This window comes from Grampus griseus (genome assembly GCF_964374135.1).
Source record: "Grampus griseus genome assembly, chromosome: 8".
Classification (NCBI taxonomy): domain Eukaryota; kingdom Metazoa; phylum Chordata; class Mammalia; order Artiodactyla; family Delphinidae; genus Grampus; species Grampus griseus.
Genome location: NC_139002.1, coordinates 12,725,155 through 12,738,120, shown reverse-complemented (window position 1 = coordinate 12,738,120; position 12,966 = coordinate 12,725,155). Strand labels below are relative to the sequence as shown.

At 51.3% G+C, this 12,966-nt stretch overlaps 1 protein-coding gene across 1 annotated transcript in view; it reads left to right on the top strand.

Moving 5' to 3' along the window:
- GRIK4 (glutamate ionotropic receptor kainate type subunit 4) overlaps window positions 1-12,966 on the top strand; it is a gene marked incomplete at both ends in the record, with an annotated part of 310,516 nt that overhangs the window by 151,515 nt on the left and 146,035 nt on the right. The window contains one exon of the mRNA XM_082659887.1: window positions 4,162-4,327. Coding sequence (XP_082516013.1) covers window positions 4,162-4,327 — 166 coding nt within the window. The remainder of the gene's footprint in view (window positions 1-4,161; window positions 4,328-12,966) is intronic.

Genomic DNA, 12,966 nt, shown 5'->3' with positions numbered 1-12,966 from the left:
AGGGTTGGGGGGCTCTCTGCAGGCTGGCAGCCTGTGCCCCAGGCCCAAAGAGATCATGGATTCTTAAGGGCTGGAAGAGTGAATCAAGTCTGGTTGGTGTCACTAATAACATCAATACCAATAAAAGAACTGGGCCTTTGTTGGTCACTTACTTTTTTCAGGTTGCTTGGATGGAGGGGACTCAGAGGAAGAGTTTCATAAGATTTTCAAGCTGAGCCCCTCCGAGTCTTGGGGTCCTGTGACAGGGGAAGGGGGTGTCCCTTGAAGGCGGCAGGTAGAGGGAGAGGCTGGGGAGGGTGGTGGTCCAGGGGAGGCCAAGAGGGCAGAAGTCTGAGCTCCACAGGAACAGCTGCGGAGTCTCTGTTTAGATATTGGGATTCTGGGGAAGAATGCCTTTGGGGCGAGGCCTTGCTACATTTTAGTGCTGAAATAAAGTTTGAAAACCTCTGTTTTGTAAGTTTTCTAGAAAAGAGATTTTATTTCGCTTTCTTCTTCATTCACCAATTCCAGGGTTTACTTCTACAAAGTGTTGGGTCCATTCCCTCTAGCCCTCGTTCCCTGGGAGATAAAGATGGCCTGCTCCCTATTCCAGCAACTCTCTCCCTCCTTTTCCCCCAGAGGAAACAAATTGGAAACTTCAGAGATTCTATTGCCGGAATCTTTCCTAGTCCTTCTTGGAATCAATCAGTCCTTCCCCTTTCAGATACATTCCTGGGAGACAGTGGCAAGGTGACCCCATAGCCTCCCAAGGGCCTTCTAGCCAGGTCTTTGGGGAACAGATGGAGTTTGATGGTCAGGAGCTGTGGAGGGGCAGGGCGGAGGGACAGGAGACGGAAGGGCAAAATTGGCACCTGTCCTGGGAGCCTAGAGGCTCAGCCTTCCAGAAGCGTTAGCTTTGGGAGGGTCCAGTTCTTGCAATAGGATGGGGCACCTCCTTAGTGAGCTGCCCTCACCGAGGCAGTGGAGAAATAGTCAGGCCCCTGCTTAGCCCAGGCCCTCTGGAAGCCACTCCCTTGATGCTCCCACTTCTCTTATGATCAGAGGGCTTGGTCCCTGCGGCTTTGGGAAGAATACTGGTCTTCTTTGTTTTAGGAACGCACTCTAGGAATTGTTATCAGCACAGTAGAGTGCCCTGCGGTCCTAGCTCCAGTCCTGCAAGGGCTCTTACTTACCACGGCCCTGTAGGCTGAATCCTTGAGCTTCAGGCCATGCGCAGGGTCTGTGTTGACAACTCCCCATCCTTCCTCCCAGATGTCCTGAAAGATGACTCCCGAGCCAGCCCAGGCCAAAAAAAAGAGCTTCTGTCCCACTGCAGTCCCTTCCAGCATCTCCCAGGCCTGGGCCCCTGCAAGTTAGACCTGATGCTTCATTTAAATCTTTCTTGCCAGGCTCCACATAACAGCTCAGATCTGTGGCAGGTTGTTATTTCCCGGTTGCTCTGATCTTCACCAAGTGAGGTTGCCAAGACTTCGGCTGCCCATTTCCTCTTTTCTGCTCTCTCCTTTTTGTTCCCCCCCTCCCTCTTCCCCAGCAAACTTTCCTCCCTGTCCCCTACAGTCATCCCCCCCGTCCCCACTCCAGAATGGCCTCCTCTTGGTGTTCAGCAGCTATTTTATCTCAGCGAACACATCCCTTAACCCTGCTTGGCATTTCAGGCCGGAGGTGGAGACCCTGATTTGCACCCATCTTCCCATCCCGCCGCCCCGGACCCTGTGCCGTTGACCAGCCAGGCAGGCTGTGCTGCCCAGGGAATGGCCAGATGGTTACCCCTCCTTTGTCTGGTCGTGTTCCTTCCAGAGCAACCTTCCCTCTCCATTCAGATTTTGCACTTCTACTATTTTATGAGGCTGAACTGCCTCGCACTGATTCCCTTCAGCTTCAGGGAAAAGAAATGGAGTTCTCACTGAGGAGTTCATTCTTTTAAATGCTGCTAAGATGTCTGCAGCCCCTGTGGCTGGCTGCTTTCTGCCTTGCTGCCCTCCCCTCCATGCCGCTCACCTCTCCATCCCCCCACCCCTCCATGATGACTTCTGGGGATGCATTTGCACCTGCAGATCCGTCTTGGATTGATCTCTGTCCCAGAGACAGACTCAGCAGGATTGGCCTGGCCATCCCTTCCGGGGCCCATCAGAGCAGCTGGCTGCCTCCCAGCAGCCTTCAAGATGCCAGGCTGTGCTGGAGACTTCGCACCAGCTCCCCTTCTTAGGGAGGCCCCTCAGCCCTCACCCCTTGCACATACAGACCTAAGAGCTTTTGCAGGAGCTTCAAGATTTGGGGAGAAAGGGGGAAGGGAATGAGAAAAGGCATTGCCTAAACACTTACCCCACATGTTAGGAACTGAACTAGCACATCCTTCACATCCAGGGTCTCGTTTTGTTCTCCCAAAGCTCAAAAAGCACCTGTTGTTTCTCCATGTTAATGAAGCTTAGCCAGGTTAAGCAGTTTGCCCCAAATCACACAGCAGAACCAGGATGCAAACCCAGGACTGTAGACTCTAAAACGCATTTTCCTGAGTCTTCGCTTTCCTGAGCCTTTTGCCTGCTTCATCTCTGGGATTGGTGGATCCAAGGGAATCTCTAAGGGTACTTTCTATGGGGGGGTAAGTTAGCTGCTGCTGGAACCCGGTAGGCTGGATGGCCACACGGAGAGGGCCTTGGGCAGAGATGCTCAGATGTGTAAGCCAGCCAGCCTGGCCACCCTGCCCCTGCCCAGCCTGGCCTCCATCTTACCCTTCTGTGACCTTTTTTCCTTTCAAGGTGCATTTGTTATTCATTTTAGACAGATTGTAAGCGTTGCAAAATATGGGAAGAAAGACCCTTTAGGACACACCCCAGGTCAACGTCGCTCTTTAATGTCGTTACTCACCAGTCTCTCTCCCCAGTTCTATGCTTTTCAGTCTCTGCTAAAAAATATTGGTTGCCCTCTCTCTCTGGTTCAAGGGCTAATCCTAGTTGAATTCAGGAATTTTCTCCCAAGTTTCTGCTAAATCTTTGCCCTCCCCTCATCCCAGTCTCAGAGGAGCTCTGGTCTCTGGCTGACTTCTTTCAGAAGCTTAAAAGGATAAGGTAGCAGAATCCTACAGAGACCGTGTCAATGTCATCCCAGACTCTGGGCCAGCCCAGGCAGGGAAGACTTCTGCAATCATGTCTGAATAACCCATGCTAGGAACCAACCAACTCACCATCAGGAAGTTCTTCGTGCTGTCCACCCTCAATCTTACTCGCTTTCACATCAGTCCAAACCCATGCTCACAATAATCTGGCCCTCACACTGGGCACCCTAAGTGAGGATGAGGGTTGAGGTTTCAGCCCCATCTCTGATAGAGGCACAAGCAGCCTTTAGCTCTTCCGGCTCTGGGCACCAGGGTGACATAATAAAATCAAGGTGGATGGCAGCTTATTACGTTTTAACTTTCCTATTACCTACCCAGTAGCCTAAGCTTCCGGTAAAGCAGCCATTCCAGCCTGTTAATATCTCTTTCCTGGAGAAGAGAGGCAGAAGGCAGGGGCAGTGCCTCCCTGAAATGTCAGGAATAGATGCAGAGGGAAGCTGACACTGTCCTAATGAGGCCATAGCAGGTATTTATTTACCGGGCTCCATCCGGAGGCCCTCTAGATGGTTTCCCAGCCTGCAGCGCTTCCCCCTCCTCACGTAAGTCTACGGAGGAACCCATCCCAGGCCTTTAGCCAGGATGGGAGCTGGTTTATTTATCTGTCGGCTAGGCTGGGCTGAGGGGGCCCCTCCCTTAGTCCCCAGGGCATCTCTGCTCTGATTCATTAACCACACATCAAATAGTATAAGGATTATGCCTTCAAGAGCCATCTGTCTGTCTGCCCAGCAGTGGGCAGTTCTTCTGAGAATAAAGACCTATTGTTTTGTCTTCTCAGGGCCACAGACCCCAGCTCCAAGGTCCACAGTACATTTATCCAGGTCCCCGGCTGAAGGGTTTCCCATTCTGGGTCTCACGCGTTGTCATGGATGCCACATCATCTTCCTCCTGTGGAGTGGGTGCCCCGAGTCTTGCAAATTCCATCTCTTGCCAGGCAAAGGTCTTTTACAAAAGAAGCCACCCTCTGCAGCTTTGTCTCACTCATCCCTCTTTTCTTTTTGTCTCGCTGGTTCCGGATCTTCCCTGCTGCCCACTTTTGCTCCTCCGCCCAGGTCCCTCATTTCAAAGTGGCCCCGGAGGAGTTTATCAAGTTCCAGTTCCAGAGATTCACAACCCTGAACCTCCACCCCAGCAGCACTGACATCAGCGTGGCTGTAGCTGGGATCCTGAACTTCTTCAATTGCACCACCGCCTGCCTCATCTGTGCCAAAGCAGAATGTAAGTTTCCCCAGGCTGGCTCCACCCGAGATGGTCAGATCTTGTTGATTTCAACCTGATTGAATTGCCCCCCCCCCCCGGCTGCAGATGATATGCCAAGAAGGGGCGGGCTCCTTCCAATTGTGGGAACGACAACCAAAGGGTTCGGGGATTCCTGAGTGTCCTTGGCTGTTTTCCGTATGTGTAGGTGAAAGAGAGAGAGCAGTCCAGGAACACCCTTTGCCAGAACTCCCTGTGCATGCGCGGAACAGAGAGGAGCTCAGTTACAGGGAGACTGGCCAACCACCAAGCCTTTTGGCATCTGCAAACGCAATTCCCACGTTTTCAGCCTCATTGTTGAGGAGCTACAAAGAGAGAGAGAGAAAACATAAAATTAGATGCATTTGTCCTTGATGGGTTGAAGAGCTTCTTTCCTCAGAGAGTAGATTTTTCTGATGGAACAAGGTCCAAGGTCAATTCCCGATAAATTTTGTTTGTTTGTTTTTGCAAATGCAGGTTTTAGAAATGCATTTTCTCTGACTCTCAACTTGCGACATAAATTTAGTGTTTATGAGATTTAGCTAATTTAAGCCAGCACATTCCAGCAAATCTGTGCATCTGTGTGCTCCCGGTGACAGCTGTGCACCACACACAGTCAGACAGGTGCTGGCTACTGGCTACCACTGGGGCCCCGAGCCCGAGATGCAGGCGTCTGTGTCATGTGGCTCACCTGTGCAGGTCTTCCCCTGCGGGTCTGGGTGGGCTGCACTGGAAGAGGTTCGCCATCTCCATAAGGCTCCTCTCTATGGCTCCTCAGAACTGCTCTGCAGTGTAAGTCCCTCCTCCATCCTGGAATCCCTACAGCATCTGAAAACAAAAGCCCCCTCCCTGCCAAGGGTCAGAACCATCTTCTTTACCGGACCTCTGCACCTTACTGACTCCACTTGTACCTGCATTCATTTATTCAACACGACGCGATTATTTGCTCTGTGCTACCCAAGAAACAAAGTAGCTGAGTCCCAACTATGTATGCTTTTTGGATACCTTATTTAATTATTACAACAACCCAGTGGGTTTGGAAATGTTGGAATTCCCCATCTTAAAGTTTAATACAATGTATAGTCCAGTTCCTCAGTCTCTCTAGCCACACGTCGACTGCTCAATAACCACGTGTGGACAGTACAGATATAGAACATTTCTGTCTTCACAGAAAGTGCTACTGGACAGCATTGTTTTAGATCATAAGAGTTTTATGGACAAAGCGTTTTGTGGCTAAAAAAAGAGAGAAGTGTTTAGATAACACTCCGTTCTCTCTCTCCCTCGTGGAGATTTTCAGCACACATTAGCATGGACACCCTGAGTTGTCCTGTGGCCAAAACAACTATTTACCTCAGCATCTTCCAAATAGGTTTGATCATATGCCCACCAAGGGATGCCGATCTCAAAGCTCACAGGATGCTAGCATGTGACGGAACAGAGCTGGGGTATGTTGCATTCCACCAGGTGGCCCTCCTCGTGTAGCATCCTCGCAGCATTGAAAGGTATAACAGAATCAAGGATTCTCCCCCGGAAATTTCTGCCACAAGCCCACTCAGGCAGGACTGAACTGGCACACCCCAGGCACCCAGCGAGAATGTTGAGAGACAGAGGACAGGCTGTAAATATGCCCAGGCAAAGATTGTCCTGCAGTCCTCATCTGTGCTGGCTACAGCGTCTCACCAACCTGACAGGAAGTTCTTTCTTGTGTCTAGCCACAGTCCCTCTTGCTTTGAAGCTGAGCCCTGTTTCCTCTGCTTCAGCTCTTACTGGGCTTTGGGAAGTAAGTTGTTCAGATGTTTAACACCTGCTGTGTGCCAAGTACCATGCTAGATACTGTTGCCTCCTAGCCCAGGGCTATTTCCACTGGAATTGACATTCTCTGACATTCTAACAGTTCCTTGCAGATTGCAAAGCACTTTCACTTATGTTTTCCCACTCTACCTCCCTCTTTCCCAGTCATTCTGAGCTGAGCAAAGAGTCTTGGAGCTGCTAAGTGACTTGACTTTAAGGTCACGAAGCTGGTACATGACAAAACCAAGACTCTTAACTCTGGTCCTCCAACTATGAGCCAGGGCTTCCTCCTCCGAGGCCCCTCCCACCCTCCTGGGCTGCACCAGCAGACTCAGAGGAGCAGCTCGGGGTGGGCTGTACCCAGCAGGCACAGTGTCCTTTGAAGGGCAGAGATCTCCCTGGAGCAGTGTGTCCCCTTGCTCCATTGAGTAGGGTGCGGGATGGCTGAGCACAAAGTTCTGGAGAGGATGAGCCTGCCCAAGTGCTAGAGAGGCCGGCCCACCTCCCAGGGGAGACGCATCAACCACACAGTGCTGCTCCGAGGACTCATCTGTGGAGGCTGCTGAGTGGCTCTGGCCCCACCTACCGGGGGGAGGGAAGGTGGGGCAGAGCAGGAGAAGTTCAAGGGCAAAGAGGATTCAAAATCTAATCAAAGGCTCAAGAAATGAGGGACTGAAGGGAAATGCAGCTCAGAGCTTGGGAAGAGACACTCTTCCATCTTCCTTATTAATGCAGGGCCAAGAGACGCTGCAAGTCGAATTAGGAACAGGAATCTAATTCTATTTTCCTGCTGTCAAAATTAAGCATAACAGAGATCATTCCCTGGGGAATCATGCCATGTACTCTCCTTTTTCCCCAAAGTAGATTTTCAATAAGCAGGTTTTGGACCAAGTAGAGTTGTACTGTGGATTACTTTATTTTTCTTTAATGGGGGGAAAAAAATTAGAACATCTCTGCAAGTACCTAGTTCTAGTGAGGCTGGGGGAGGAGAAGTGAGGAGCCCAGGCACGGCCATCTGGTCAACCCCGCGGAGCCTGGGGACAGTGGGAGTTTGCTGTTAGGGGACTTCCTAGGAAAGTTGGGGTTCCCCACTACTGTCCCCAAGGCCCCTTTGGTGAGCCCTGCCACAGAGTTACCTTTTGAGACACTCAGGCTGGACCCAGAGCCTTTCACTCTTCGTGGCCGCAAGTATAATATTCCGTGTATTTTCCTGGTATCATTGTACATAGCTCAAATCAACTTTTTTTTCAGACTTGCTTTGGTGTTTCTAAGTATTTTAATGTCCTTTTTTTGTGGTTACAAGTCCTGAGCCCCTATACCCTCTGCCGTTTATGTGCTACCTGTGTGATCTTGGCAAAGTAGACTTAGGCACTTGCTAGCCTCTGTTGTCTCGTCTATAAAATGGGGATGAGGCTTCCTCCCTCCCAGGGTGGTTGAGGGGATAAAATAGGATGACACACAGTGTATAACAGCATCCACACCTAGGGAACACACAGCACACATGGTTTTAACTCTCTTTCCTTCCTGGAATCCCTTTTGAACAAGGTCAGGCCAGGACCTGCAGTGGCGTGACCGGAGTTCCGCTCTAGCCTTGTAGCATCCCTGTGTTGGCTAAACTTGGTCCAGATGTTGGAGAGGAGAGACTCTTGTCTCCTGGGGAGGAAGTGCGGCTGAAAAGAAACGCAGGCTGGTTCAGTAAAATGGGAACCGTCTTTGCAGGCAATCCAAGCTGCTCCACTACTCATGAGCTGTGTGATGTGAAGCAGGTCACTCTACCTCTCTGAGCTTTAGTTCCCTCCCATGTAAAGTGGGGATAATAGTGCCTCTCAGGGTGATTGGGTGGAAGGTATCTGGGCCCAGAATGTAATACACATTTAATTACTGTTACTTTATCCTGCAACCCTGGGTGGAGGACTGGTGTGTCGGGAATGGTACCCAGAGTCCCGTGTGAATAGCTGGGGGACGAGAGGGGCAGTAGTTGGCCTTTCTAGTGCCACCCACCCAGGAGGCACTGTGAGAGAGCTTTTGCTTACGGTGATACAAATTAACCACTTACAGAACACTTACTGTATAACAAACACTCTGCTGAGGGCTTGAAATTATCTCATTTAAACCTCACGTTAACCATATAAGATGGGCTCTATAGACATTTTTATTATATGGGTGAAGAAAAGAGAGATTAAGTCCATTTTCAAGGTCACACGGTTCTTGTTACCCCCTCTCCCTGCATCTCCGAACACTGTAGAAGAGACAGAAGTGAGGGACCATTTTTCCTATTTTATGGGAGGACTGAGGCCTTCTTCCCAGGCAACTCAAGTGGTGAATCAGAGGCCAGAACTTGGAATCAGAAACCTGGGTTTGGACCTTGGCCAGTTAGTTCTGTGATCTGTCCCAGCATCTCTCCTGCTGCAGTGATTTGGTCTCTACCCAGGAATAATGATAATAACTGCTTCCAGGGCACTTGTAGGGTTAAATCAATAGTATGTGAAGAAGCTTAGGAAACAGTGAAGGCAGTTCTCAGGGCAGGGATGCCTCCTGGGCCCCAGTAATTAATAAACCAACAAACACCCTGAAGTGGAGAGGCCGAGGGGAGCACAGAGGGCAGGTTCTCCCCACGCCCATCCTTGCCGTCAGAGAAGGGGGCCGCCTCCATGGCCGAGCAGGCAGCAGGTGGGCCTCCTGGGACTGAGAAGTCTCAGCCTCCTCCTCTGTCCCCTCTCTGTCTCCTCCTCTGGTCCCCATAGTCTGGCCCTTTCTGTCCTTTCTTGGGGCCAAGCCCAGGTGTGGGATGGGACAAAACCAAGAAGCAGGTGAAATACGTACGTCGTTCAAGCATTTGAATTTGTTCCGTGCCCCTGCCCCACTGACAATACCTCGGACCTTCCTCCCTCTCTCTCCATCAGAATCTGCTCCCTGGAAAAACAGAACGTGAAAACCATACACCGGAGGCACTTGCACCTAGCAGGGGCACAGTGCATGGTGGTGAACTCACATCGTCTCCCTACATCCTCACCATGATCCTCTGGTTGGTATTCCATCAGCTGCCTCCCACAAGATTTTAAAGTGTCGCCCCTGCTGGGAATATTAACATTTTCCAGAACCAAAGCTTGCAGCCCAGGGAATCAGCCAGTGGAGAGGAGGGATGCCGTTGACATGATTATTTATTCTTAATTTTTGATGCAAAGGTCCTCTGTGTCCCCTGCAGACCCATCCCTTAGGCGTTTGTGTCCTTGTCCTGCAGACCTGTGTAACCCCTGCTGTGCCTTTCTCAGCCTCTCCGTCCTTTTCCTCCACGCCCCACCTGGCCCCTGGGTCCCAGTCCCAGAAGCCAGTCTCCCTCCTTCTTCCTAGAACAGCCAGCCTACTGGGTTTCACATCGATCCATCCACTGCATACTGAGCGAGACTAATAGGTTCCCCAGGTCCCGCTCAGCCTTGGCCTCGGCAGGCAGACTCGCTGCTGGGCCAATGGTCCCTCAGGAGAGGAGGGTCAGGGTGGAGGTGGAGGGGAAGCAGGGAGAGAGCAGCTTTTAACCCTTCTGGTGGCATCTGCCTTTGGCAAATCCCTTAGTTCCATGAAACAGATAGAGGTGAGGAGAACGACAATTGGAAAATACCAAACTGCACTGAAAAACTCTCATCTTCTTTATGTAACTAAACCACTTTTCCTCTTCTGCAGATGCTTTCCTCTACCTAGAATAAAAAAAGGATCCTTTTCTGATTCATAAAGACTCTCTGGGCTGGAAAGACATCAACATTTTTGTAGTTCAGCTTTCCGACCCCTGGTTTCATTCCCTCTACAGCCATGCTCAACTGGGGCTTCAGTCTTTCCTTGACTACCTCCAGCAATGGGGGACTCACTCCCTCCTGACGCAGCCGACTGCCTCTTTAGATGGTTCCAACAGAGCTTCTTCCTTATCATAGCTAAGTGTGTCCCCTGCGACTTCCATCCATTCATTATTTCTGGGGTTAGCCCTTGACTACAACTCAAGAGCAGGTCTGTCTTATGACAGCACTTCCCCTCTTCCTCAGACCAGGCACCCACTTCCTTCAGTGGCTCCTCAAGTGACGTGCTGTCTGTCCCCACCTGGCAGTGCTGCTGCCCTGATCTGTGAGGATGCAGAGTCTCTCTCTTCCCCCAGAGGTCTGTGTTCAGTCCACCAGCAAGCACCGTGCGTCCCACCTCACAGTGGGGATGTGCCGAGGAGTTTGAAATAGGAGCCCTGCCTAACACTGTGAAATAATTACAGCACATGTTATCTATCATAATACATGCATATATGCATAAGCATATGCTATCAAATGTTTCATATGGTTTATAACCAAGGGCTGTATTCTGTGAATTGGATAATAAATCCTGTGTGAGTTGGGAGAAGAGAGAAGTGGGTGGGGGCTGGAGATCGGAGAGAGGGTTTGGGGGAGGAGATGGGGTGAAGGACTGTTGGGATGTGAGTGAGTTGGGGGGGGGATGGATGGAAGCCAGATTGGGGGGGCGCCTTCTGGGTGACAGACACTGTTCTGCTGACTTGCCATCCTCTGACTCCCGCTGTAAGGTAGTCTTGACGCTTATCTCACAGATGAGGAAACGGAGGGGCAGAGGGGCAGAGAGAATGGCTCACACTAGCTAACCTACGGGTGGTGCAGGAGCTGGGATTCACGGCCCACCTGGCGCTCTTTCTGTTCCTTCAGGTGCAGTGCAGCCTGGGAAAGGGAGTGACTGGGTAGGAGATCCTGGGGACAGTTGCGGACCTCCCAGGGACTCGCTGCCCTTCTCCCCTGCCCTCCCCTGGGCCTTCCCTGCCTCCCTGCAAACAGTGTTGGATGAGAAGGGGAAGGGATGCTGCTTCCTTGTTTAAAAGGCAGCAGAGCACCCCAAGGGGGAGCGGGGGGTGGGGCATGTGGGCATCTATTAGAGCAGGGTCCCCAGTTTCCCTGACACTTTGGGGCTCTTTTACCCGGGAGCTCAGTGCACCTGCCAGCTTTAACGGGATGAAGGGTCCCTGGGCTGCCTTTGCCAGGCTGCTCCGTGCTGTGTGTAATTGTACTGTCACGCCCCAGGCTTTTGTCTTCTCCCACTGAACTCACTGCCCATCTGAAGGATCCCAGGGGATTTGGCCTCTCTCCCCATCAGGCTCCAAAGATTCTCCCTGCTGCATTCCAGGCCCTATGGGGGTTCACACCCACCATTCCTCCGTTACTCATACCTCCAGCTGCTCCCTTAGAGCGTGTCCTGGCAGATCTTTCCTTGAGCCAAGGAGAAGGCCACGACTTCAGCAGCTCCAGCTCTGCGGCCTCCCCGACCTCCTTATCCTTTGGATCGGGTGCTCAGACCTTTGTCCAAGTGGGATTTTGCTTTTCCCATCATCTCTGAGAAGATGTGAATATTCTCTCCATTTTACAGACAGGACACAGTGGAGCTACCCCATAGGAAACCAGATTTTCAGGCCACCAAACAAAATAGGAATATCATTTGGGTTGGGTTTTTTTTTTTTTTCATTTTTATTGGAGTATAGTTGATTTACAATGTTGTGTTAGTTTCAGGTGTACAGCAAAGTGAATCAGTTATACATATATCCACTCTTTTTTAGATTCTTTTCCCGTGTAGGCCATTACGGAGTATTGAGTAGAGTTCCCTGTGCTATACAGCAGGTCCTTATTCGTTGTATTTTATATATGGTAGTGGGGATATGATTTGAACTTTGCTGTAGACTTAGCTACAGGTTCCTGGCCTCTAAGCTCCTGAGGGCAGGGTCTGTACCGGATCCATCTTCTTTGCTGGTGTCCTATTGGCCGGGTGCTGGGCCCTTAGGACAGTGACTGCTGGATGAACAGACATGTACCTTCCTCCCTCTTCCTTCTGCCTCACTGAGTCACCATTCCTGACCTTTGGGTTCTTGCAGGGATGAGTAGACACAAAAGAAGTAACACTGATTCTACACGTGCCAGTTCCAAGTGTGCTTTCACATAGGATCCAGTGAGTTCTCACCTGTTATGCCCATTTTACAGATGAAGAGTGGAGCCTTGAAGAGGTTAGGTGGTTCTCAAGGTCACACAGCCAGTGAGGGTTGACCCTGAGCTTGAATCCAGATCTTCTGCATCTGGGTTGGCAGGAAGTGCCCTGGCAGCATCAGCGCCACTCTGGATGGAAGCCAGTGGTGAGGGGCTGGGAGGGGCACCGATAGCAGCAGGGGGTCTGTACAAGCCTCTACTGAGGCCTGTTTGGGAAGGAAGGAAAGGCCAACCCGATGCTGGGCTTGCGCGGCCTGGGTTTCTGAAGCCTCTTTGTGAATAGCAGGCCCTCCGGGGGCTCCCTGCTCCCTGCTGCAGCCTCCAGCTCCTGGGACCACCTTCTCAGGACCCGGGGGACGGGAGTTAGGGGTTGACCCCACCTTCCGGAGCTCCAGTCTCCATCATGCCAGGCCCGTGGGCTCTACCCTGCTCCCTTTTCCTTGTTAACACGGCACACCAAGGCTTCCCCGCCAAAGCCCAGAGATGTGTGTCTCCAGGCCTCCCTGGGTTCTGTGCCTGATGTTTCCTGCTGCATTTTATCCTAAGAGGCAGTCTGTCTCAGGGGAAGAGGGTTGGATGGAGATGAGAAAATGGGGATTGTGGTCCCAGCTGTGCTCCCGGGCACATCTTGTCGTCTCTCTACAAAATGAGGGAGGTGCTACGAATGCTCTTCAGATGCCCCCCATCTTACCTTTTGGTTCTCAAGGGTCAGGAGGGGGAGTGACCTGAACAGGGAGGGTCATATTCATGACATCTCTGCATTTAATATTCCTTTAACCAGTACAGACACCAGAGCACTGGGATCTTTGGTTAGAAAGCAGC